The following is a 26,206-nucleotide window of genomic DNA, read 5'->3' as shown; positions in this document are numbered from 1 at the left end:
GACTGAATTACAAACTCTTGCACATGAGTATCAACAAGAAGTTCCCTACCAAGCCAACAAAAATGACCTACACAACCTGTTGCTGGATTACTATTTAGAGCAAGGTAAGATAGACTCTGAAACTCATGAAACTTACTATATTGCAGATAAAACTGATTTGGCAACGATGAAACTCAAACTAGAGCTGGCCAAGAATGAACGTGAGCAGCAAAGGGAAGCCCGCGAACAACAAAGGGAAGCCCTCGAACAGCAAGAACGAGCTGCTGCCATACGAAGGGAAGAACACGAACAAGAAATCGCCCTCAAGGAACGTGAACTCGCCCTCCAGGAACGTGAGGTTGCAATGCTCCAGGAGCGGGAACGCGTACAGCTTGAAACAAAACGACGCGAGTTGGAGATGCAACGTGAACATGACAAGCAACAAGCGTCTCTGGCTCTAGAGTGTCGTCAACGGGAATACACGTTGGAAACTTCACACCTCGCTCAACGCCAACAAGCTACTGCCAATCTTCCCGTCAGTTTTAATATATCACATGCAAGTAAGTTAATGCCATCCTTTGTAGAAGCAGAAGTTGATGTGTTTTTCACCACCTTTGAAACCCTTGCTAATCAACTCAGTTGGCCTGTCGACCAATGGGCCACACTTCTCAGAGTCCATCTTACAGGTAGAGCTGCAGTCACACTCAGTACTTTGGCGTCTGAGAATGACTACCACACTCTGAAACAAGCAGTGTTGGACGCCTACCTCCTCTCTACTGAAAGTTATAGAAGGAAATTCCGTGACCACCTGAAGGCAAGTACCACTACCTTCCTTGAGTTTGCTAACACGAAACGGAGGTATTTCATGAAATGGCTGGAAGCAGCACATGTCTCTACTTTTACAGAACTCGTCAACCTGATGCTTGTTGAAGAATTCTTGAGACGTGTGCCGCCTCCTGTCCGCCTCTACTTAGCAGATAAAGAAGAAACCGACTACCTGAAGTGTGCTAAGTCGGCTGACACTTACAGCCTCATCCAACGGCTGACACCCGAACCATCCTCCAGTAAGAAGTCGTGGTACAGTTATGAGAAGGTGAGCCCCGATCAAGCTGGTTCACAACTGTACTGCAAGTATTGTAGACTCTATGGACATACCATAGACAAGTGTGGTAAGTCTCAATACAAGGGAATCACTGACCAACAAAAACCCAAACCAACTCCTCCTAAGTCCGGTAAGCCTGTAATGAATGTTGGTGTTGAGGTTAATGATCTTTCTCTTTTCAGTAACCACCTGTATACTGGAACTGTCTCTGCCAACGATTCAAATCCGGAGGGACGTTTCAAATTGAAGATCTTGAGGGACACAGCGGCTCTTCAATCGATCATCTTGAAGTCGGCTGTGCCCAACATCACCTACACCGGAGAAACTGTCTTCATCACTGACCTCACTGCTACCACTCCATACCCTCTCGCCAGAGTCCACCTGGATTGTCCCTACGTGAACGGGGAAGTCCAAGTCGCCGTCAGGGAAAAGCCTTTTCCCATGCCTGGAGTGCAACTTCTCCTAGGCAACGACTTGGCAGAAGACCTGCAACCGACCAACCTGATCGTCATGGACAAACCCCAGGTGTGTAACTCTGTGCCAATAAACCCTATTCTAGAGTATGTTCCAGCAGAGGTTCAAGAGAGTGATGAAGTTTCTCCTCCGGTTCTCGTGACCACCCGTGCACAAGCCGCACGTCCACAGCCAGCTGATTCTACCGCTACCGCTGTCCCTCAAGACCCTCAGAAACTCCCCCCGCATCTGACCAAGTTGGAGTTCCATAAGTTGCAGAGGGAAGATCTTACTTTAACACCATTGTTTTTCCAGGCTGAGACTCAACCCGACAGTATTCCTGGGTTCTTCCTAGAGAACGACTTGCTCTACCGCAGATATAGACCCAGTAAACTGAAGGAGGAGGACGATTGGGCCAACATCGAACAACTTGTGATTCCTACCAGCCTGCGGCCCACTATTCTACACCAGGCCCACGGAGCATTCTCCCACTACGGCTTCAACAAGACTTACCATGGGATTGGTCAAGACTACTACTGGCCAGGTATGGTAAATAACGTCAAACAGTACGTAAAACAGTGTCATACATGTCAGATGGCAGGCAAACCGAACATCTCCATTCCCAGAGCGCCACTGATTCCCATACAGGTGCCTGCGGAACCTTTCCACAGACTCATAATAGACTGTGTTGGTCCTTTACCTCGGACCAGTTCAGGTAACGCCTACATCCTAACCATCCTGTGTCCTACCACCAGATTTCCCATAGCAGTTCCAGTGAAGAACATCACGGCTGCTACGGTTATAAAACATCTATTGAAGATCTTCACTCAATACGGATTTCCCAGGGAGATTCAAAGTGACTGTGGTACCAACTTCACCAGTGATCTCTTCAAAAGGACACTGGAGGAGTTCAACATCAAACAGGTATTGTCCAGCCCCTATCATCCTGCTTCACAGGGTTCTCTTGAACGTAGTCATCAGACCATCAAAGCACTCTTGAAAAAGTTTTATAGTGAAACCTCAAAGGATTGGGATAAGCAGATTGACCTTATAATGTGTATTTTCAGAAGTCTCCCCAATGAGTCCCTAGGAGTATCTCCTTATGAGATGCTCTACGGCCGTAAGTGCCGTACTCCCCTTAAGGCTTTCAAAGACTCTCTCCGAGATGCCACCTTCAGTGAGCATCAGAATGTGCCCCAGTTTCTTCAAAACCTTCAACATATTCTCGAGAGAGTCCACCGTTTTGCCCATAATAATCTATTGAAAGCCCAGGTGAGAATGAAGACTCATTACGACCAGACCAGCAAAGTAAGAAAATTCAAGCCGGGAGACTTCGTCCTTGCCTATTTCCCTATCCCAGGTTCACCTTTACAAAACAGGTTTTCAGGTCCCTACTGCGTCAAAGAGTGCAGGAATAATAACAACTACGTAATAGAGACTCCAGATAGGCGGCGGAAGACCCAACTGTGCCACGTCAACCTCCTGAAGCAATATAATGGTACTCCTCCCACTGTCCTGACTAATTGTTCTACCTTCACAGAACCCTACATCCACAGTGAGACCATCCCAGCTTCTCCTCCCGAAAGCACTGACAAGGAGTCAGCGCTTTCTAATTCCAAAATCCTTAATGATCTTCCCAAATGCTTTCAGGATAATAATCGTGCTCCTTTGACCTCTTCTAATTCCACTCTCACCTCGTCAGATAAGCCCTTCATCCTCCATGTCGACGCCAATGGTACCGACGTTGGTGGTGTCGTGATGCAGCAACGAGGCGAGAAGAATCCACCTGTCAGCGACTACTGCTACAAGGAACTACGGAACAATTGGCAAGGAGCTACTCTTCCTCATCCTGAAGCTTCAGCACTTCACTCCACACCTGAAAAGTGCTCGGTCCACCATCAACACGGACCACACCACCCTACATCTCCTGCAGCACGCCCACTTCTCATCTCAACGTCTTCTACTATGGGCTTGCTACCTGCAGAAATTCAACCTGGAGACACGCTATACCATGAGTCTGACAACATCTTAGCCCATGATCTCTCCAGAGTTTATGAAGTAGAAGCGACTCCATCCATTACTCCACCACATAACGACGTACTTCTTCCAGAACCGCAGGCTTCGGGGGAGAGTTGTGACAATAATCTCCTTCAAGAGATTGAGCCTGCTCTTCCCTCTACAAATACATCGCAACAAACTATATAAAACTACTAGGGAAGAAATGTCCAACAACGACAACAACATCAGCAAGGTTTGCCAGAGCGCAAAACGTATGCAGCCAGAGACACCTGTTCAGACTCAAACCGCCAAACTACCTGTTGATCGCTACCGGCTCCGCTGATTGGTCGCCGGTCTGGCTGCAACTGCACTCGCCCCCCCCATACTACTTGATGTCTGGGGTCGCCACGACCTCAGACCTCAGAATATTCTGTGCTTCCACAGTTACCACTCCTCCCGGCTAGACGTTAGCGTATACTGAGAGAGGTGGTAGCTTAAAGCCAATATTCCAGCACCTTCCCTTTATTTTTGTATTGCACTTCTTGTTATTTTGTCTTAACGTAACTTTTCATTGTGTCATTTAATTATTCTTATTATTCTGATTGATTGATTTTATTATACAATTTTGTTTGTCCATTTTATTCATGTTTTGATTTATTTAACGTAATTAAAATTTCATTGTTAAAGTTTACTTGTGTTTTGTGTGTCTTCTCCTTACCTTACCACAGACGAAGTTCCAGTTTTTTCTATTTTTTTTTATAACTATGTGACGAGGCCATACCCCTAGCCTTAAACAGCCGAACACCAACGCGTTACCGTCACAATATATATATATATATATATATATATATATATATATATATATATACTATAACGGGAGAAGGGAGAAGGAAGAAGGGGACCCATAGTTTCAGAGAAAAGTACACAATGCATGAAAGGGGATTTTTGTGTCCCCTCCAATGCAGTTTCCATGTTCTTTTGTCCTTCCACTCGTCTTCTTTTTGTGTTATATTTTGCTTCATTATATATTTCACGGTTGCAAGTTATACATTGGTGAATATAATGAATGGTTTAGAGTTGAAGTTCTCCTGGAGCTCGTCTGTTTCCGGATTGGAACCGAGGAAACAACAGACATTTCCCGTCAGAATCATCACACTGAGGCGCTGAAGCAAGAAACTGGCTGCTCTTGGGTATCTGTTGGTGTCAACTAGCATCCCAGCAAACAATTTTAGGTTGCCACAACATATCTGGAAAGTATTTGAAAGGATTGGAAACGTTTGTTTTATCGTATCAGATACGATATTGTGTGTGGACTTAAATAGGTTTCCAAAACTTATAACCAAAACCTACGTATCTAACACTAATTTGAGATGTTGTGGCAACTTTACAATCCTAACCTGAATCATTCATAATCCATTCATATACCAATATGAATCTCTTATGAAAGGTTTGAGCCTATAATCTGAACCCTTTTCACATCTTTGTGTTTAAAGTTAAATTTCTTGAAATTAAATTATTTTTTATATTATATTATTTTTATTATATTTTATATTATATTATTATTTTCAATTTAAATATTAAAACCAATTTAAGGGTAAAAAAAATCTAATAATTTATATTTCTTTTATTATTTACTAACAATTATAATTATTTACTAACGGAGAGAGGGGAGGCTGTACGGCGGAGAGTGGCGGCTGTGGCGGACAGTGGCGGCGGTGGCGGATAGTGGCGGCGGGCGGACAGTGGCTGCGGCGGGCGGACAGTGGTGGAGGCGGGCGGACAGTGGTGGGCGGACAGTGGTGGCGGCGGGCGGACAGTGGTGGCGGTGGCGGACAGTGCTGGCAGTGGCGGACAGTGGCGGCGGTGGCGGACAGTGGTGGCGGCGGGTGGACAGTGGTGGCGGCGGGCGGACAGTGGTGGCGGTGGCGGACAGTGCTGGCGGTGGCGGACAGTGGTGGCGGTGGCGGACAGTGGTGGCGGCGGGTGGACAGTGGTGGCGGCGGGCGGACAGTGGTAGCGGCGGGCGGACAGTGGTGGCGGCGGGCGGACAGTGGTGGCGGTGGCAGACAGTGGTGGCGGTGGCAGACAGTGGTGGCGGTGGCAGTAGTGGTGGCGGTGGTGGATAGTGGCAGCGGGCGGACAGTGGCGGCGGGCGGACAGTGGCGGCAGTGGCGGATAGTGGCGGCGGGCGGACAGTGGCGGCGGGCGGACAGTGGCGGCGGTGGCGGAGGGCGGACAGTGGCGGCGGGCGGACAGTGGCGGCGGTGGGAGACAGTGGTGGCGGTGGCGGACAGTGGTGGCGGTGGCGGATAGTGGCGGCGGGCGGACAGTGGCGGCGGTGGCGGATAGTGTCGGAAAATCCGACACCATTTAATAATCATACAGATAATAGCTGTATTACCAACAAGTAACCTATAGAAAACGTAACTTGTAGTGGAATTACCGTCTAAAGAAAACGGGATATCATCACCACATACTATTATAAATCACCACCTGTTATGGTGGGAATTATTCTTAAATGCATTAGTCTTTGGACTTTACCATCATAAAACATCTCATATAAATTAACTTAATTATCAATATTAAAGTAGAGTAAATGTGACCCTTCTATCACTTTCTGACATTTGGACAATGTAGGCCAGGCGTCAGTGGGGAAGGAGGGCAGCCATTGTTGATACTAGACCAGAGGCACACGGGAGCAAATACGGCTCCTGTTAATTTTACTTGGACGTAGTGTTATGGAAACCAAAGGTGTACCATTTTCAACACGCTGTCTACAAATTCAAGTTAAGTGTCTATCCGAAACCCGTTTATCATTCATTTATGGCCATTAATGTCAGGATATAGGGTGACCCGGTTAGAGCACGTGGAAGCCTCAAACTAAAGGTAATTAAGCAAGGTCTTTAAGGTTCCATGTATAGTGTTTTCTCTGATATAGCTTGTCATATATAGAACCTGGCTTCACAGTTAGCGCCCTTTTGACAGGTCAAGACGTGGAAGACTTTGTGCACCAGTTACTGGGTGATGGAAGCTACCTCAAAGAGGATAATTTGGTGTCTACACCCTAGTTATACCTGGTGGACTAACCTGCTGTACTATAAGATAAGGAACCTCTTCAATGTATGTAGTCTATTACTGTAGTTTGATTGGCTGCATATATAAATTTAATAAACCCCCCTAATGTGTAGAGGATCGATTTGTGAGATTATGACATTATTGCAGAAATACAGTCCACTTATCATTATACAAATTGCTATCGAAGTATATAAATTAACGTAAATATAAATTCATATAAATTAAAAAAATATAAATCTCACAGGTTGGTTCCCACATTATTTGGTCCTTCGAACCGGATGACAGATTATTTGATCCTTTGAACCCACATTTGGTCATCTTAGTACCGGATGAACCAGTTAATCAGTGGATTCATTAAATATCTAGTGCAGTGTGATTTAAACAAAGCCAGTCAAGACGGTGGCGTTGCCTCGAACGAGTTCACGAGCCCCGCTCAGTTCAGATCTGCCTCATCAGCAGTTTCAGGGACACCCACAGATATTTGGTGGCGTGTTATTCCATGAAATGACAGCGCTAATATAGAAGCCAGCCAAATTAGTGACTGTGTCGCGAGATTGTTCACGGATTTCGTGGTGTTACATTTCGCGAGAGATTATCTACGAATTTTGTGGAGTTTATTTCGCGAGGTCACTAATAATATTTAATACTTCTAGATAATATTAGAAGTTTCATAGAGGCTAATTAAGAGGCTATTATCAATAATTGTGTATATTATTTCTCCAAAATAGAGAATTATTTAATATATTGCACCAGTGATCACAGTATAATATTTACTAATTGCCAACCCACAACAGGGTAGGATATTAACACTGACTAGTTGAACTATTATTGCTCATCCTAGTCCCATTATTACCATAGTCAGTTGTACTATATTGATCAACCTAACACCATTAATGAATGGTCCAGACCCTATTTTGGGTGTAATTTTTATCAACTCGAGTTGAGTTGTGTATATAATAATTTACTTATGATCATTACACCTTTGAGTGATTACTTAGTGTCTCTACCATCCTAGGGTGATATAGAAGAGCTAACCTAAAGGTACTTCCAGTGACACTGGTTTATCACTCAAATCATTAGTGTGTATGATTGTATATATATATATAATGTGTATTAATTTTAAGTGCTAACCTCTAGCAGAGGTAGGATTACAGCCTAGTGAGTGCAGAATTGACCCTAGGCTACCATCAGTGCTTGTTCAGTAGTATGAGCAGCCCAAGTACAAGCCCCACAAGGCTTCACCAACTAGCCAGTATGGATAATGCAGGGAGAATGAAAAGAACCCTTGCAGGTCTTAAAGGCCACTTAACAAGACAGATCAAGAAATATGAAGATTTGTCACAACAATCTCAAGTTGATTATGTTGACCTGGAAAGCTATTATCAAGCAGCTGCAGGTAAATTTGAGCAAATCAAATGCCAAATGGCTGTCCTTGTGGGGACAGACTACTACTATCGATTCATCGGTAGCCCTACTAAATATCAGGGCATAACCATGTTAAACTCTGCAGGAGGTAAATTACTCTCAGGCCCAGTATCAAGCCTGAGGAGACCTATGTCTGCAGATAAACAATACCAATAGAAATCTAAATTGTCAGCTGATTATATTTCTCCAGTAGCATTATACTAAGGAGATTACAGCTGACTATAGTAACAGAGGTTGATGTTAGTATCATCATTTAAAGCTGGAGTTGAGTTCATGAGGCCTCAGTGGCAAATCAGTGAACAGTAGCCTAAAACAGCTACAAGTCACTGCGACCAATGTCACTGAACCCACTGCAGTCTCAGAACCATACTTTACTTTAATGATGAGCTATTCAATCTTCTGAATCAATTAACTAAATTAAACCCCAATAAATCTGATGACTGATTTGATACATTTATTATTTAATCAAGATGTATTCCATGGGCCTCAGTGTTTATATATCAGTGACTAGTTACCTGAACAAACTTCAAGTTATATCTAATGTCACTGATTTCACTGCAGTCCCTGAATCATACTTGACTGTAGTACTTGATCACATTCAGTCTTCTGGGTTAAATAATATGTAATTAGGCTTGAATATTAGCCTTTCAAGAGTTGACAGGGAAATGAAATCGCATTAGACTTCTAACCCCTGCAACTCTAGTACGGGACATCCGTCCTGTACGAACAGACGCACAAATGTGTGATTACTAACTACTAACATCAAATTAATCTAATAATTCGAAGGAGGAGTATCGGTGTTCGTCTGTTCTAAATAGGACTTCGACCCGTGAGCAGCCCCCTGGGGAATTATGTCGGAAAATCCGACACCATTTAATAATCATACAGATAATAGCTGTATTACCAACAAGTAACCTATAGAAAACGTAACTTGTAGTGGAATTACCGTCTAAAGAAAACGGGATATCATCACCACATACTATTATAAATCACCACCTATTATGGTGGGAATTATTCTTAAATACATTAGTCTTTGGACTTTACCATCATAAAACATCTCATATAAATTAACTTAATTATCAATATTAAAGTAGAGTAAATGTGACCCTTCTATCACTTTCTGACATTTGGACAATGTAGGCCAGGCGTCAGTGGGGAAGGAGGGCAGCCATTGTTGATACTAGACCAGAGGCACACGGGAGCAAATACGGCTCCTGTTAATTTTACTTGGACGTAGTGTTATGGAAACCAAAGGTGTACCATTTTCAACACGCTGTCTACAAATTCAAGTTAAGTGTCTATCCGAAACCCGTTTATCATTCATTTATGGCCATTAATGTCAGGATATAGGGTGGCCCGGTTAGAGCACGTGGAAGCCTCAAACTAAAGGTAATTAAGCAAGGTCTTTAAGGTTCCATGTATAGTGTTTTCTCTGATATAGCTTGTCATATATAGAACCTGGCTTCACAGTTAGCGCCCTTTTGACAGGTCAAGACGAGGAAGACTTTGTGCACCAGTTACTGGGTGATGGAAGCTACCTCAAAGAGGATAATTTGGTGTCTACACCCTAGTTATACCTGGTGGACTAACCTGCTGTACTATAAGATAAGGAACCTCTTCAATGTATGTAGTCTATTACTGTAGTTTGATTGGCTGCATATATAAATTTAATAAACCCCCCTAATGTGTAGAGGATCGATTTGTGAGATTATGACATTATTGCAGAAATACAGTCCACTTATCATTATACAAATTGCTATCGAAGTATATAAATTAACGTAAATATAAATTCATATAAATTAAATAAATATAAATCTCACAGGTCGGTTCCCACAGATAGTGGCGGCGGGCGGACAGTGGCGGCGGTGGCGGATAGTGGCGGCGGGCGGACAGTGGCGGCGGGCGGACAGTGGCGGCGGGCGGACAGTGGCGGCGGTGGCGGATAGTGGCGGCGGGCGGACAGTGGCGGCGGTGGCGGATAGTGGCGGTGGGCGGACAGTGGCGGCTGGCGGACAGTGGCGGCGGTGGTGGATAGTGGCGGCGGGCAGACAGTGGCAGCGGTGGCGGACAGTGGCGGCGGGCAGGCAATGGCGGCGGGCGGACAGTGGCGGCGGTGGCAGATAGTGGCGGCTGTGGCGGATAGTGGCAGCGGGCGGACCGTGGCGGCTGTGGCGGAGGTGGTGGACAGTGGCGGCGGGCGGACAGTGGCGGCTGTGGCGGCGGTGGTGGACAGTGGCGGCGGGCGGACAGTGGCGGCGGCGGGCGGACAGTGGCGGCGGCGGGCGGACAGTGGTGGCGGCGGGCGGACAGTGGTGGCGGCGGGCGGACAGTGGTGGCGGCGGGCAGACAGTGGTGGCGGTGGCGGACAGTGGTGGCGGTGGCGGACAGTGCTGGCGGTGGCGGACAGTGGCGGCGGTGGCGGACAGTGGTGGCAGCGGGTGGACAGTGGTGGCGGTGGCGGACAGTGGTGGCAGTGGCGGACAGTGGTGGCGGTGGTGGACAGTGGTGGCGGTGGGCGGACAGTGGTGGCGGTGGCGGACAGTGGTGGCGGTGGCGGACAGTGGCGGCGGTGGCGGACAGTGGTGGCGGTGGCGGACAGTGTCGGCGGTGGCGGACAGTGGCGGCGGGCGGACAGTGGCGGCGGTGGCGGATAGTGGCGGCTATGGCGGATAGTGGCGGCGGGCGGACCGTGGCGGCTGTGGCGGCGGTGGTGGACAGTGGCGGCGGGCGGACAGTGGCGGCGGTGGTGGACAGTGGCGGCGGGCGGACAGTGGCGGCGGCGGGCGGACAGTGGCGGCGGCGAGCGGACAGTGGTGGCGGCGGGCGGACAGTGGTGGCGGTGGCGGACAGTGGTGGCGGTGGCGGACAGTGGTGGCGGTGGCGGACAGTGCTGGCGGTGGCGGACAGTGCTGGCGGTGGCGGACAGTGGCGGCGGTGGCGGACAGTGGTGGCGGCGGGTGGACAGTGGTGGCGGCGGGCGGACAGTGGCGGCGGTGGCGGACAGTGGCGGCGGTGGCGGACAGTGGTGGCGGTGGCGGACAGTGCTGGCGGTGGCGGACAGTGCTGGCGGTGGCGGACAGTGGCGGCGGTGGCGGACAGTGGTGGCGGCGGGTGGACAGTGGTGGCGGCGGGCGGACAGTGGCGGCGGTGGCGGACAGTGGTGGCGGCGGGTGGACAGTGGCGGCGGCGGGCGGACAGTGGTGGCGGCGGGCGGATAGTGGTGGCGGTGGGCGGACAGTGGTGGCGGTGGCGGACAGTGGTGGCGGTGGCGGACAGTGGTGGCGGTGGCGGACAGTGGTGGCGGTGGCGGACAGTGGCGGCGGTGGCGGACAGTGGCGGCGGTGGCGGACAGTGGCGGCGGTGGCGGACAGTGGCGGCGGTGGCGGACAGTGGCGGCGGTGGCGGACAGTGGCGGCGGTGGCGGACACTGGGGGCTGTGTCTGGCGGTGGTGGCGGGCGGTGGCGGGCGGCGGCGTCTGTGATGAGTGGTGGCGGCTGTGGTGGGTGGTGGCAGCGGTGGTGGTGGGTGGTGGCGGCTGGCGGTGGTGGGTGGTGGCGGCGGTGGTGGTGGGTGGTGGTGGTGGCGGCGGCTGGTGGTGGTGGGTGGTGGCGGCTGTGGTGGGTGGTGGCGATCAGCGGTGGTGGGGGCTGGTGGCGGCTGGCGGTGGCGGCTTCCGGTGGCGACTGTGGCAACGGGCGGTGACGGCTGATAGCGGGCGGTGGTGGCGGCTGGTGGCAGGTGGTGGTGGCGGTGGTGGCGGCTGGTGGTGGCGGCTGGAGGCGGGCGGTGGCAGCTGGTGGTGGCGTTGATGGCGGCTGGTGGTGGCGGCTGGCGGTGGCGACTGTGGCAACGGGCGGTGGCGGCTGATGGCGGGCGGTGGTGGCGGCTGGTGGTGGTGGCAGCTGGTGGCGGCTGGTGGCGGGCGGTGGTGGCGGCTGGTGGCGGGCGGTGGTGGCGGCTGGTGGTGGTGGCAGCTGGTGGTGGCTGGTGGCGGTGATGGCGGCTGGTGGTGGTGGTGGTGGTGGTGGTGGTGATGGCGGCTGGTGGCGGGCGGTTGCGGGCGGTGGCGGGCGGTGGCGGCTTGTGGCGGCTGGTGGTGGCGGCGGTGGTGGGTGGTGGTGGTGGTGGGTGGTGGTGGCGGCGGTGGTGGGTGGTGGTGGCGGCTGTGGTGGGTGGTGTCGGTGGTGTCGGCGGCGGCTGTGGTGGGTGGTGGTGGTGGCGGCGGCGGCTGTGGTGGGTGGTGGCGGCGGCGGCGGTGATGGGTGGTGGCGGCGGTGGTGGTGGGTGGTGGTGGCGGCGGCGGTGATGGGTGGTGGCGGCGGTGGTGGTGGGTGGTGATGGCGGCGGCGGCTGGTGGTGGTGGGTGGTGGCGGCAGGTGGCGGTGGTGGGTGGCGGTGGCTGGTGGTGGGTGGCGGCTGGTGGTGGGTGGTGGCGGCGGGTGGTGGGTGGCGGTGATGGGTGCCGGTGGCTGGTGGCGGGTGGCGGCTGGTGGTGGGTGGTGGCGGGTGGCGGCTGGTGGTGGGTGGTGGCAGGTGGCGGCTGGTGGTGGGTGGTGGGTGGTGGCGGGTGGCGGCTGGTGGTGGGTGGCGGGTGGCGGCAGGTGGCGGCTGGTGGCGGCCAGCTGGGACACACCCTTCACCACTGAAGGTCTGAGCACAACTAACCATATGTCTCTCTCACCACCAGCCCAGTGTTGCCAGCTCGTGCTCTCAAAATGTTTCCTTCAAAGATTGTATATTATCTTTGAACCACAAGTTTGATTATCAAGGAAATAATGCATATATTATTGTCACATTAATACTGTGCAATATCTTATTACATTCCTGCTAAATAATTATAATTTGAAACAGGACAAAAAATCCAACATACATATAAAAACCAACATTAGAGATCACGAGGCCTAGGCCTAGGCCTATCTGTGACCACACATCCTGCTTTGCTGGCCTGCTACCCTCTCACACCTTACACTCTTAACTCTCTCATAATCACTCTCACTCTCAATCACTCTTACGCACTATTACTCACTCTTACTCTCAATCACTCTTACACACTATTACTCACTCTTACTCTCAATCACTCTTACGCACTATTACTCACTCTTACTCTCAGTCATCCTTACTCTTACTCTGTCACTCTTACTCTCTGTCACTCTTACTCTCTGTCACTCTTACTCTGTCATTCTTACTCACTCTCAGTCACCCTCACCCATTCATACTCACTCTCTCACTCTTACTCTCATACTCTTACTCTCAATTACTCTTACTCTCAATCACTCTTACTCCCAATCACTCCTACTCCCAATCACTCCTACTCTCAATCACTCCTACTCTCATTCTTACTCTTACTCTTACTCCCAATCACTCTTACTCTCAATCACTCTTATTCTCATTCTTACTCTTACTCTCACTCTTACTCTTACTCCCAATCACTCTTACTCCCAATCACTCTTACTCTCAATCACTCTTACTCTCAATCACTCTTACTCTCAATCACTCTTACTCTCATTCTTAATCTTACTCACTCTTACTCTCAATCACTCTTATTCTCATTCTTACTCCTACTCCCAATCACTCTTACTCCCAATCACTCTTACTCTCAATCACTCTTACTCCCAATCACTCTTACTCTCAATCACTCTTACTCTCAATCACTCTTACTCTCAATCACTCTTACTCTCAATCACTCTTACTCTCACTAACTCTCAATCACTCTTACTCTCACTCAAACTCTTAATCACTCTTACACACTATTACTCACTCTTACTCTCAGTTATCCTTACTCACTCTCATACTCACTCTTACTCTGTCACTCTTACTCTCTGTCACTCTTACTCTCTGTCACTTTTACTCTCTGTCACTCTTACTCTCTGTCACTCTTACTCTCTGTCACTCTTACTCTCTGTCACTCTTACTCTCTGTCACTCTTACTCTCTGTCACTCTTACTCTCTATCACTCTTACTCTGTCATTCTTACTCTGTCACTCTTACTCACTCTCAGTCACCCTTACCCATTCATACTCACTCTCTCACTCTTACTCTCATACTCTTACTCTCAATTACTCTTACTCTCAATCACTCTTACTCCCAATCACTCCTACTCCCAATCACTCCTACTCTCAATCACTCCTACTCTCATTCTTACTCTTACTCTTACTCCCAATCACTCTTACTCTCAATCACTCTTATTCTCATTCTTCCTCTTACTCTCACTCTTACTCTTACTCCCAATCACTCTTACTCCCAATCACTCTTACTCTCAATCACTCTTACTCTCAATCACTCTTACTCTCAATCACTCTTACTCTCATTCTTACTCTTACTCACTCTTACTCGCAATCACTCTTATTCTCATTCTTACTCCTACTCTCACTCTTACTCCTACTCCCAATCACTCTTACTCCCAATCACTCTTACTCTCAATCACTCTTACTCCCAATCACTCTTACTCTCAATCACTCTTACTCTCAATCACTCTTACTCTCAATCACTCTTACTCTCAATCACTCTTACTCTCACTAACTCTCAATCACTCTTACTCTCACTCTAACTCTCAATCACTCTTACTCTCATACTCACCCTTACTCTCAATCACTTTTACTCTCACTCACTCTGTCACTCTTACTCACTCTCAGTCACTCTTACTTATACTCTTACTCACACTTACACACTCTCTGGCACTCTCACTCACCTTCAGTCACTCTTACTCACTCTTTCCCACTCTCGCTCACTCTTACTCACTCTAGTTAATAAGAACACGCCAATATAAGACAACAAAACGTTTTCAGATTCTTTCACACCACTTTCCAGCAACTTTTATAATTTATATAAATTATCTTAGGGAATAATACATAAATTATATATTTAAACATGATATTAGTGTTTAGTGGAATGCATAAGGAGTCAAATTGTGTTAAAAAGAGCGATTTTTAAAAAATTTGGAAAACTACTTTTTTCTGATCATATTATAACAAAATGGATTTTGAACGTTTCACTCAGCCAATATATATCATTCACAATTTATTAATGAATTTTACAAAACAAACACCATAAATTTTATATTTAAACATGTAAAAACTATTTGTAATACATTAGGAACAAAAAAGTTGTAGAAAAACAATTTATTATAAAACCTTTGTGTTTGGATTTTTTGATTAAAAGTTTCTCAAAGGCTCTCCTGCACCATTCTCAATGCAAATCATTCCCACGCCTATGGGAAGAGATAGACAAACGTTTTCTAGATGATTTGTGTTTGCTGGGGAGGGACCCAATTCTCTGAGAAAGCTTAAAGTGCTCCTATCTCAGGAGCTAAGCATGTCTGATGCTATGGGTATTAAGCAATATTGACTTTTCAGCTACGTGTTCATGTTGAATTTTGCTGTTTCTGAGTGGTTAGCTGCACCACCTCACTTGATCAGCACCGAGGTGTGCTGATCAAGGTGTATATAGGTGTCAGCGAGGGTGGATACACAAGTGTAGACCCACGCCAGCTGTTTGCCCCTCTTCCAGGGGTATTGTAATGCCATCTGGGCGAAGCATGTGAACGTCCAGGATTTGGGCCATTAGGATCGAGGGTCTACCTCTGCTGGGCACTGAGCTGAGGCAAGGCTTCTCTTGATGTTATATATATTATCCTCGTTGTGTCTTGCAGAAGCCTTTGGAGCTTCTGCAGTGCAGCCCATGCAGTACATATTGCTCTTCTTCCACCCTGCAGCAAATACACTTTTATTCAGCGTGAATTGGGGCACCAAGGCAGAGATATTCTGCTGCACAGAGGGTCACCGGATCTAGATGTGTGCTTGTTGCAGACATAGGTACTGTCAGAGTGCCCTGCATGGGTGGCATGCACTGCTCTGAGGCTGTCCCTCCCTTTATTTGATGTTGCAGCATTGAGCATGCCATCAGCTATTTTATCCTCTACTGGGGCTATCCCAGCTGGACTGTTTATGTTATTTTTTCTTGAATCTAAGTTGGGTTCTGGAACTGCAAGGGCATCCGACTGATTTGAACATTCAATAAAAGTAGGATCATGTATCCTAATGGAACCAAAATTACCCAGTGGTTACGGAAGGATTTCTCTCAAAAGGTCGTTCGATGCACAGGAGGGAAAAAGGAAGGCTAGTAGAGCAAATTGTGAGGTTGTGCGGACACCGAATCTGATGGGCAAGAGTTGCTTGATCCCATTGAGAGTTGTCCTGCAGAAGGTTCAGGACTTTCTCTAACATGAACATCAGAAGGTTGTCATACTCGTATAATTTAGGGCGGCTGTGGGATGAACACCTCAGAAAGTAGGTCAACTGTATGCATCTACAATCTGTGGCCTAAACGTGAACTACTTCATGTCCAAATTTAGATGAATGTTCGATGTCACCGGATGTTGACATCAAACATGACTGAGTTTCAGATTTCTAATTTTAATTCTTTCAAAAAGTCCAACTAGAACCTAAAGTGGTTAGACATAAAAATTTTCACAAATTGGTTTGAAACATGTGACTGGTAAGACAATCTTACTCTTCTCTTCACGGAAATATGATATAGGGAGTTAGTGAGTAGTAGAATACCTTTCCAATCAACGGCAGACTCACTACGAGTCTGCCGTTGATTGGAAAGGTATTCTCAGCTGTTAGGATGTCTATGACCTTTAAAATATTAGTAGTTTTGTTCTATCTAAAAAACACATCCTGAACTTGCTCACAAGATTAAAAGACTTTCACCACTACAGATAATTTGTTATTTGGGCGTTATTACTTTTAGTTATTCCACATTGTATTTGTAATTGGGAACATTGTTCTAAATTAAATAAATACTTATTTTGTTTCTAAAATTGAGACTCTAAAATATTTTAAACTTTGACAGTGAAAACTGTTGCACTGACGTAAATCTAAATTTTGTAAAAATGTAATATGAGGTTTTTATTAGTAAAACCTGATTTTATTTTACATGTTAAGCATAACAATATAGGTAAATTGCTCCAGAACATTACCTAAAACCTGAGTCGATATGACGTTATGACCCCGGAAGTTAGAAGTGAATATTACGTGGTGAAGTTTGATTGTGATGTTGTTGACAGTCCCGCCGCTGGAGGTGAGCATCCTGGGCACCAACCCCCCGATGGCCGAGGGTCAGCCGTACTCCCTGGTGTGTGAGGCGGGCGGCTCCCGGCCCCCCGCCACCCTCTCCTGGTGGATGGACGGCCTCCTGGTGGACACTGATCACGACCAGGTACTGTGTGTCTCTCTCTCTCTCTGGTGCTCCTGGTGACCTTCCCTCATGGACACGTAATGTGTGTGTGTGTGTGTGTGTACTCACCTAATTGTGCTTGCGGGGTTGAGCTCTGGCTCTTTGGTCCCGCCTCTCAACCGTCAATCAACAGGTGTACAGATTCCTGAGCCTATCGGGCTCTGTCATATCTACACTTGAAACTGTGTATGGAGTCAGCCTCCACCACATCACCCCCTAATGCATTCCATTTGTCAACCACTCTGACACTAAAAAAGTTCTTTCTAATAACTCTGTGGCTCATTTGGGCACTCAGTTTCCACCTGTGTCCCCTTGTGCGTGTTCCCCTTGTGTTAAATAGACTGTCTTTATCTACCCTATCAATTCACTTCAGAATCTTGAATGTGGTGATCATGTCCCCCTAACTCTTCTGTCTTCCAGCGAAGTGAGGTTTAATTCCCGTAGTCTCTCCTCGTAGCTCATACCTATCAGCTCGGGTACTAGTCTGGTGGCAAACCTTTGAACCTTTTCCAGTTTAGTCTTATCCTTGACTAGATATGGACTCCATGCTGGGGCTGCATACTCCAGGATTGGCTTGACATATGTGGTATACAAAGTTCTGAATGATTCTTTACACAAGATTCTGAATGCCTTTCGTATGTTGGCCAGCCTGGCATATGCCGCTGATGTTATCTGCTTGATATGTGCTGCAGGAGACAGGTCTGGCGTGATATCAACCCCCAAGTCTGTATCCTTCTCTGACTCCTGAAGAATTTCCTCTCCCAGATGATACCTAGTATCTGGCCTCCTGCTCCCTAAACCTATCTTCATTACATTACATTTGGTTGGGTTAAACTCTAACAACCATTTGTTCGACCATTCCTTCAGCTTGCCTAGGTCTTCTTGAAGCCTCAAATAGTCCTCTTCTGTTTTAATCCTTCTCATAATTTTAGCATCGTCAGCAAACATTGAGAGAAATGAATCGATACCCTCCGGGAGATCATTTACATATATCAGAAACAAGATAGGACCGAGTACAGAGCCCTGTGGGACTCCACTGGTGACTTCACGCCAATCGGAGGTCTCACCCCTCACCGTAACTCTCTGCTTCCTATTGCTTAGATACTCCCTTATCCACTGGAGCACCTTACCAGCTACACCTGCCTGTCTCTCCAGCTTATGTACCAGCCTCTTATGCGGTACTGTGTCAAAGGCTTTCCGACAATCCAAGAAAATACAGTCCGCCCAGCCCTCTCTTTCTTGCTTAATCTTTGTCACCTGATCGTAAAATTCTATTAAGCCAGTGAGGCAAGATTTACCCTCCCTGAACCCATGTTGGCGATTTGTCACGAAGTTCCTTCTCTCCAGATGTGTTACCAGATTTTTTCTCACGATCTTCTCCATCACCTTGCATGGTATACAAGTCAAGGACACTGGTCTGTAGTTCAGTGCCTCTTGCCTGTCGCCTGTGTGTGTGTGTGTGTGTGTGTGTGTGTGTGTGTGTGTGTGTGTGTGTGTGTGTGTGTGTGTGTGTGTGTGTGTGTGTGTGTGTGTGTGTGTGTGTGTGTGTGTGTGTGTGTGTGTGTGTGTATGTGTGTGTGTGTGTGTGTGTGTGTGTGTGTGTGTGTGTGTGTATATGTGTGTGCGCGCTCACCTAGTTGTATTCACCTAGTTGTGCTTGCGAGGGTTGAGCTCTGCTCTTTCGACCCGCCTCTCAACTGTCAATCATCTGTTACTAACTACTTTTTTTCCTCCACGTACACACACATGCCCAGGAAGCAGCCCGTAACAGCTGTCTTACACCCTGGTACCTATTTACTGCTAGGTAACAAGGGCATCAGGGTGAAGATACCGGAGGATCGAACTCCGGTCCCTAGTTCCATGAGTCTAGAGCGCTCTCCGCTCAGCCACCACCCACCCCGTGTGTTTGTGTGTATGTATGTGTACTCACATAGCTGTACTCACCTAGTTGTGCTTGTGGGGGTTGAGCATTGTCTTTTTGGTCCCGCCTCTCAACCGTCAATCAACTGGTGTACAGGTTCCTGAGCCTACTGGGCTCTATCATATCTACATTTGAAACTGTGTATGGAGTCAGCCTCCACCACATCACTGCCTAATACATTCCATTTGTTAACTACTCTGACACTGAAAAAGTTCTTTCTAACGTCCCTGTGGCTCATTTGGGTGCTCAGTTTCCACCTGTGTCCCTTTGTTCGCGTACCACCCGTGTTAAACAGTTATCCTTATCTACCCCTGTCAGTTCCTCTGAGAATTTTGTAGGAAGTGATCATGTCTCCACTTACTCATCTATCTTCTAGAGTCGTGAGGTGCCTTTCACGCAGCCTTTCCCTGTAACTCATGCCTGTTAGTTCCGGGACTAGCCTAATAGCATACCTCTGAACTTTTTCCAGCTTCTTCTTGTGCTTGACAAGGTACGGGCTCCATGCTGGGGCCGCATACTCCAGGATTGGTCTTTCACATGTGGTATGTGGGTTGAACTTTAGTAGCCATTTGTTGGACCATTCATACAGTCTGTCTAGGTCATCTTGTAGTCTCAGACTATCTTCCTCAGTAATACACATTACCTGTTCGTCATATTTATCTTAATAATAATTCTTAATCCTCTTAATCCTACCAGTACCTCTTTATGCTCTCTCTCTCTGCCAGTACCTCTTTATGCTCTCTCTCTCTCTCTGCCAGTACCTCTTTATGCTCTCTCTCTCTGCCAGTACCTCTTTATGCTCTCTCGCTCTCTGCCAGTACCTCTTTATGCTCTCTCTCTCTCTGCCAGTACCTCTCCAGGCTCCTTGACGGCCATCTTGTCCCCGTGCTCCAGGCTCCTTGACGACCATCTTGTCCCCGTGCACCAGGGCTCCTTGACGACCATCTTGTCTCCGTGCTCCAGGCTCCTTGACGACCATCTTCTCCCCGTGCACCAGGGCTCCTTGACGACCATCTTGTCTCCGTGATCCAGGCTCCTTGACGATCATCTTGTCTCCGTGATCCAGGCTCCTTGACGGCCATCTTGTCCCCGTGCTCCAGGCTCCTTGACGACCATCTTTTCCCCGTGCTCCAGGCTCCTTGACGACCATCTTCTCTCCGTGCTCCAAGCTCCTTGACGACCATCTTGTCTCCGTGATCCAGGCTCCATGACGATCATCTTGTCCCCGTGCTCCAGGGCTCCTTGACGACCATCTTGTCCCCGTGCTCCTGGCTCCTTGACGACCATCTTGTCTCCGTGCTCCAGGTTCCTTGACGACCATCTTGTCTCCGTGCTCCAGGCTCCTTGACGACCATCTTGTCCCCGTGCTCCAGGCTCCTTGACGACCATCTTGTCCCCGTGCTCCTGGCTCCTTGACGACCATCTTGTCCCCGTGCTCCAGGGCTCCTTGACGACCATCTTGTCCCCGTGCTCCTGGCTCCTTGACGACCATCTTGTCTCCGTGCTCCAGGCTCCTTGACGACCATCTTGTCTCCGTGCTCCAGGCTCCTTGACGACCATCTTGTCCCCGTGCTCCAGGCTCCTTGACGACCATCTTGTCCCCGTGCACCAGGGCTCCTTGACGGCCATCTTGTCCCCCGTGCTCCAGGCTCCTTGACGACCATCTTGTCTCCGTCCTCCAGGCTCCTTGACGACCATCTTGTCTCCGTGCTCCAGGCTCCTTGACGACCATCTTGTCTCCGTGCTCCAGGCTCCTTGACGACCATCTCTCTCTCTCTCGCTCTCTCTCTCTCTCTCTCTCTCTCTCTCTCTCTCTCTCTCTCTCTCTCTCTCTCTCTCTCTCTCTCTCTCTCTCTCTCTCTCTCTCTCGCTCTCTCGCTCTCTCTCTCTCTCTCTCTCTCTCTCTCTCTCTCTCTCTCTCTCTCTCTCTCTCTCTCTCTCTCTCTCTCTCTCTCTCTCTCTCTCTCTCTCTCTCTCTCTCTGTCTCTCTGTCTCTCTGTCTCTCTCTCTCTCTCTCTCTCTCTCTCTCTCTCTCTCTCTCTCTCTCTCTCTCTCTCTCTCTCTCTCTCTCTCTCTCTCTCTCTCTCTCTCTCTCTCTCTCTCGCTCGCTCGCTCTCTCTCTCTCTCTCTCTCTCTCTCTCTCTCTCTCTCTCTCTCTCTCTCTCTCTCTCTCTCTCTCTCTCTCTCTCTCTCTCTCTCTCTCTCTCTCGCTCTCTCTCTCTCTCTCTCTCTCTCTCTCTCTCTCTCTCTCTCTCTCTCTCTCTCTCTCTCTCTCTCTCTCTCGCTCGCTCGCTCTCTCTCTCTCTCTCTCTCTCTCTCTCTCTCTCTCTCTCTCTCTCTCTCTCTCTCTCTCTCTCTCTCTCGCTCGCTCGCTCTCTCTCTCTCTCTCTCTCTCTCTCTCTCTCTCTCTCTCTCTCTCTCTCTCTCTCTCTCTCTCTCTCTCTCTCTCTCTCACTCTCTCTCTCTCTCTCTCTCTCTCTCTCTCTCTCTCTCTCTCTCTCTCTCTCTCTCTCTCTCTCTCTCTCGCTCGCTCGCTCGCTCTCTCTCGCTCGCTCGCTCTCTCTCTCTCTCTCTCTCTCTCTCTCTCTCTCTCTCTCTCTCTCTCTCTCTCTCTCTCTCTCTCTCTCTCTCTCTCTCTCTCTCTCTCTCTCTCTCTCGCTCGCTCGCTCTCTCTCTCTCTCTCTCTCTCTCTCTCTCTCTCTCTCTCTCTCTCTCTCTCTCTCTCTCTCTCTCTCTCTCTCTCTCTCTCTCTCTCTCTCTCTCGCTCGCTCGCTCTCTCTCTCTCTCTCTCTCTCTCTCACTCTCTCTCTCTCTCTCTCTCTCTCTCTCTCTCTCTCTCTCTCTCTCTCTCTCTCTCTCTCTCTCTCTCTCTCTCTCACTCTCTCTCTCTCTCTCTCTCTCTCTCTCTCTCTCTCTCTCTCTCTCTCTCTCTCTCTCTCTCTCTCTCACTCTCTCTCTCTCTCTCTCTCTCTCTCTCTCTCTCTCTCTCTCCCTCTCTCTCTCTCTCTCTCTCTCTCTCTCTCTCTCTCTCTCTCTCTCTCTCTCTCTCTCTCTCTCTCTCTCTCTCTCTCTCTCTCTCTCAACTGCCATTCCTTGAATTCGTTTTTCTAGATAACAAAACTTCTGCCTCTTTCCGGGTCACTTGTTCTTCAGGGTTCTTCTTTGTTATTCTCATGTTTTAATTATTTATATTATTATTATTATTATTATTCAATAATGACCTTCATAGTACATATAATACTCTGATTGATATTAATGACTCCATTATACTTAATTTCTGACTTATATTAACCTTTGATCTCGGTGTAGCACGCACAGCTCTCGAATTCAATTGTAATAATAAACAGAGTTTGTTGAATTTATTAGAGAACACATCTGCCAAGACAGAGCCTAACATGCCTCCGATTAAATTATTAGGAATTTTCTTCATGTTCAGAAGTAACTGAAGTTGAGGAATTGGTGATATATATATTTAGCACATAACTTTACATATGAATGTCCCCCTTTATAAAAACTTCAGCCATCAAATATATATATATATAATACCGTACAGTTCTCAATTCGCCGTTTTCTTATATTATGGAAAATACCATGTTACCCTAATTTTTAGATTATGTGAATAGGAAAGTGATTAAGGTCGTCAGTTTCCCTCGCCTCAGTTCAATTCTTAAGTCATTTGGCTTCCGCCAAAATGTTACATTTCTGTGTACTGTAATGAATTACCACGAGGTAATGTTCTTCATACCAAAAATCCAAAATCATCCCACATATTTCCTGCCATATGCGCCTCCCCCCCCCTCCTCAATTTATTAATTAAAAAGAGTTTCTGGATATTTTGGGGTGACAATAGCTAAAATAGTTCTATGGCCGTGTACCAAGCTTTTAACTTACTTTTTGTTGCGTTCATGTCTGCGAGAACAATTGTTTTTTTCGGTTCTTGTCACTAGGCTCCTCCTCTTGGAAATAACCTTCATCTGCCTCGTTCAAATTTTATGCCTAATTTTCTCTATGTTCCAAACATTCGTCTTAATCTCTCCTAATGTTATTTTTTGTCTCTTTATATTAGTATCAAATTCTACATATATTAATAATACCAATATATGTGTATATTATTTTCATTCCCCATAAGTCTGTCAGTTTTTTTCCATGTTAGTTTTATTTTGGCAAGATTTATATTGACATGGCATTGTTGCAATCATTTTTTTCTATACAAAACATGCCTATGGAAAATAATAGCTGGTTATATCCAATTTCTGTTTAAGTATTGTATTTAATGTTTGTCGGTCATCTTGAAATCATCATACAGGTGACTACATTAGTGCCTGTTCTTCGAGTGTTAGTTATTAAAATAGATGTTTACATCATCTCCAACATATTTAACATTCGTTCTACTGTCTGGACTAATGTTTTTACTTAGTACGATGTTGAACGGAGGGTACATTAGGAGCACAGTGTTAGAGAGGTGAGCAAGTTTGCTCACAGCTATAACAGAGGATACAGAGGTGTTAGAGAGATAACATAGGATACTGATGTGTTAGAGAGATAACATAGGATGCAGAGGTGTTAGAGAGATAACAGAGTATACAGAGGTGTTAGAGAGATAACATAGAATACAAAGGGGTTAGAGAGATAACATAGGATACAGAGGTGTTAGAGAGATAACAGAAAATAGAGAGGTGTTAGAGAGATAACATAGGATACAGAGGTGTTAGGGAGATAACAGAGGATACAGAGGTGTAAGAGAGATAACATAGGATACAGAGGTGTTAGATAGCAGAGGATACAGATGTGTTAGAGAGATAACATAGAATACAGATGTGTTAGAGAGATAACATAGAATACAGATGTGTTAGAGAGATAACATAGAATACAGATGTGTTAGAGAGATAACATAGGATACAGAGGAGTTAGGGAGATAACAGAGGAGTTAGGGAGATAACAGAGGATACAGAGGTGTTAGATAGCAAAGGATACAGATCTGTTAGAGAGATAACGTAGGATACAGAGGTGTTAGAGAGATAACAGAGGATACAGAGATGTTAGAGAGATAACAAAGGATACAGAGGTGTTAGATAGCAGAGGATACAGAGGTGTTAGAGAGATAACGTAGGATACAGAGGTGCTAGAGAGATAACATAGGATACAGAGGTGTTAGAGAGATAACATAGGATACAGAGGTGTTAGTGAGATAGCAGAGGATAAAGAGGTTTTAGATAACATAGGTTACAGAGGTGTTAGAGAGATAACAAAGGATACAGAGATGTTAGAGAGATAACAGAGGATACAGAGGTGTTAGAGAGATACATAGACACATACATGAAACAGAGGCAAGCCCCGTGGATAGGTAGGCGACCATCATTGCTACAGTGAAGAAGTTAGGACGACAGCGATACATTGAGGCAACACTGACACACGCCAGCACGGGTACAGGAGTCACGGGGGCAGGAAAACAGCACAGGGAAGGCAGTTGAGGTGTTACATACGTAATCCGTGTGGGTGTTGTTGCAGGGGGAGGAGCTGCACCACAACGTCTCTGCTGGAGTGATCCTCACCAACCAGAGCCTGGTGCTTCAGAGTGTGGGGCGTCACTCCTCCGGCCTCTACACATGCACTGCTGCCAACCAGCTCGGCTCAGCTACCTCTGAGGGCATCCAGCTCAGCGTCAAGTGTGAGTTACCTAGTTGTCACCTAGTTGTGTTTGCGGGGGTTGAGCTCTGGCTCTTTGGTCCAGCCTCTCAACCGTCAATTAACAGGTGTACAGGTGGTGTATCATATCTACACTTGAAACTGTGTATGGAGTCAGCCTCCACCACATCACTTCCTAATGCATTCCATTTGTCAACCACTCTGACGCTAAAAAAGTTTTTTTTAATATCTCTGTGGCTCATTTGGGCGCTCAATTTCCAACTGTGTCCCCTTGTGCGTGTGCCCCTTGTGTTAAATAGCCTGTCTTAATCTACCTGTTACGGCCCTATTGGGTCGCAACTGGGTTCTTTCTCTGATGTTAATAGAGTTTGGGTATCCGGCCCCAAGTTAGTAGTGGCTTTCAAGGGGTGTGTTCCGTAACGCAAGTAAATTAAAGGGGAAGGGAGAAAAAAGCAAAAACTTAAATATATAACTATCACCGTCACCATAAATAATATATATTTTATCACACGGGGGAGGTATAAACACTATTATGTACAATATTGTCTTCCTCTGAAGACGCGGAGTGTTCCACGGTGCTCAGCGATGCTTAGCCCTTGGTCCTCTTGTGGCCTCACGATCAATCCTTTGATTCTCTCGAGTCTACCCTGGCCACAGGCTAGCCAAATCACAGCTCCACTGGGGGCACCGTCGTGGAGGCCATCAACCACAAATCCAGCCTGTGGCTGGCAGGTTCCAATCAGTTCCGCTGGTTAGGCCACTCCACGACCGATACTAGGGTAGCAAGCCCTAGGCAGGAGCCTCGTGTGATCCCACAGATCACTCTCCTCACCACAACACCCCAGTGGTTAGTCTTCTCCTCCAGTCAGCCCCAGGTACGACAAATCCTCAACTGCCACGTCACAGGCAGGCTAACACAACAGTGTTCATCCAGGGGGTGACTCACAACTTCTGCAGCTAACACTTGGAGATTCTACGGCTGCCTTGGGTAGACTGATCCAACGTCCGATTCAGCAGTCCCAGGTCGACTCTGTAATCAGACACGTCATTAGGGTTGGGACACTCTAGGGCACCTCACTTACAGGCTTAGACACAAACGCCCACCTATCCACTCCATAGATGGCGTTGCTGTCTAAGCGTCACCTCACCAGAGGTCAGCAGCGGCTGTGTTATGAGCTGACCAGGACGGGAAACCAGCCCTTGTGGCCGGTATAGCTCGTCCTCACTAGATGGCGTCGTCCATTTGGAGGGGGTTTCGGGAGCTGACGCACAGATGGCGCGGTCGTCACTGCTCCGTGCTCGGACGCTGGGCTCGGGTCCGTAACACTACCCTATCAATTCCCTTGAGAATCTTGAATGTGGTGATCAT

The 26,206-nt window shown here is 47.6% G+C and overlaps 1 protein-coding gene across 1 annotated transcript in view; it reads left to right on the top strand.

Moving 5' to 3' along the window:
* LOC138354830 (neuronal cell adhesion molecule-like) overlaps positions 1-26,206 on the top strand; it is a 253,131-nt gene that overhangs the window by 154,354 nt on the left and 72,571 nt on the right. Inside the window, exons 5-6 of the mRNA XM_069309330.1 lie at positions 17,101-17,252; positions 24,700-24,859. Coding sequence (XP_069165431.1) covers positions 17,101-17,252; positions 24,700-24,859 — 312 coding nt within the window. The remainder of the gene's footprint in view (positions 1-17,100; positions 17,253-24,699; positions 24,860-26,206) is intronic.

Source organism: Procambarus clarkii, chromosome 64 (assembly GCF_040958095.1).
Source record: "Procambarus clarkii isolate CNS0578487 chromosome 64, FALCON_Pclarkii_2.0, whole genome shotgun sequence".
In the NCBI taxonomy this organism is placed as follows: Eukaryota; Metazoa; Arthropoda; class Malacostraca; order Decapoda; family Cambaridae; genus Procambarus; species Procambarus clarkii.
The sequence above is the reverse complement of the archived record's forward strand: the minus strand, read 5'-3'. Positions and strand labels throughout refer to the sequence as shown.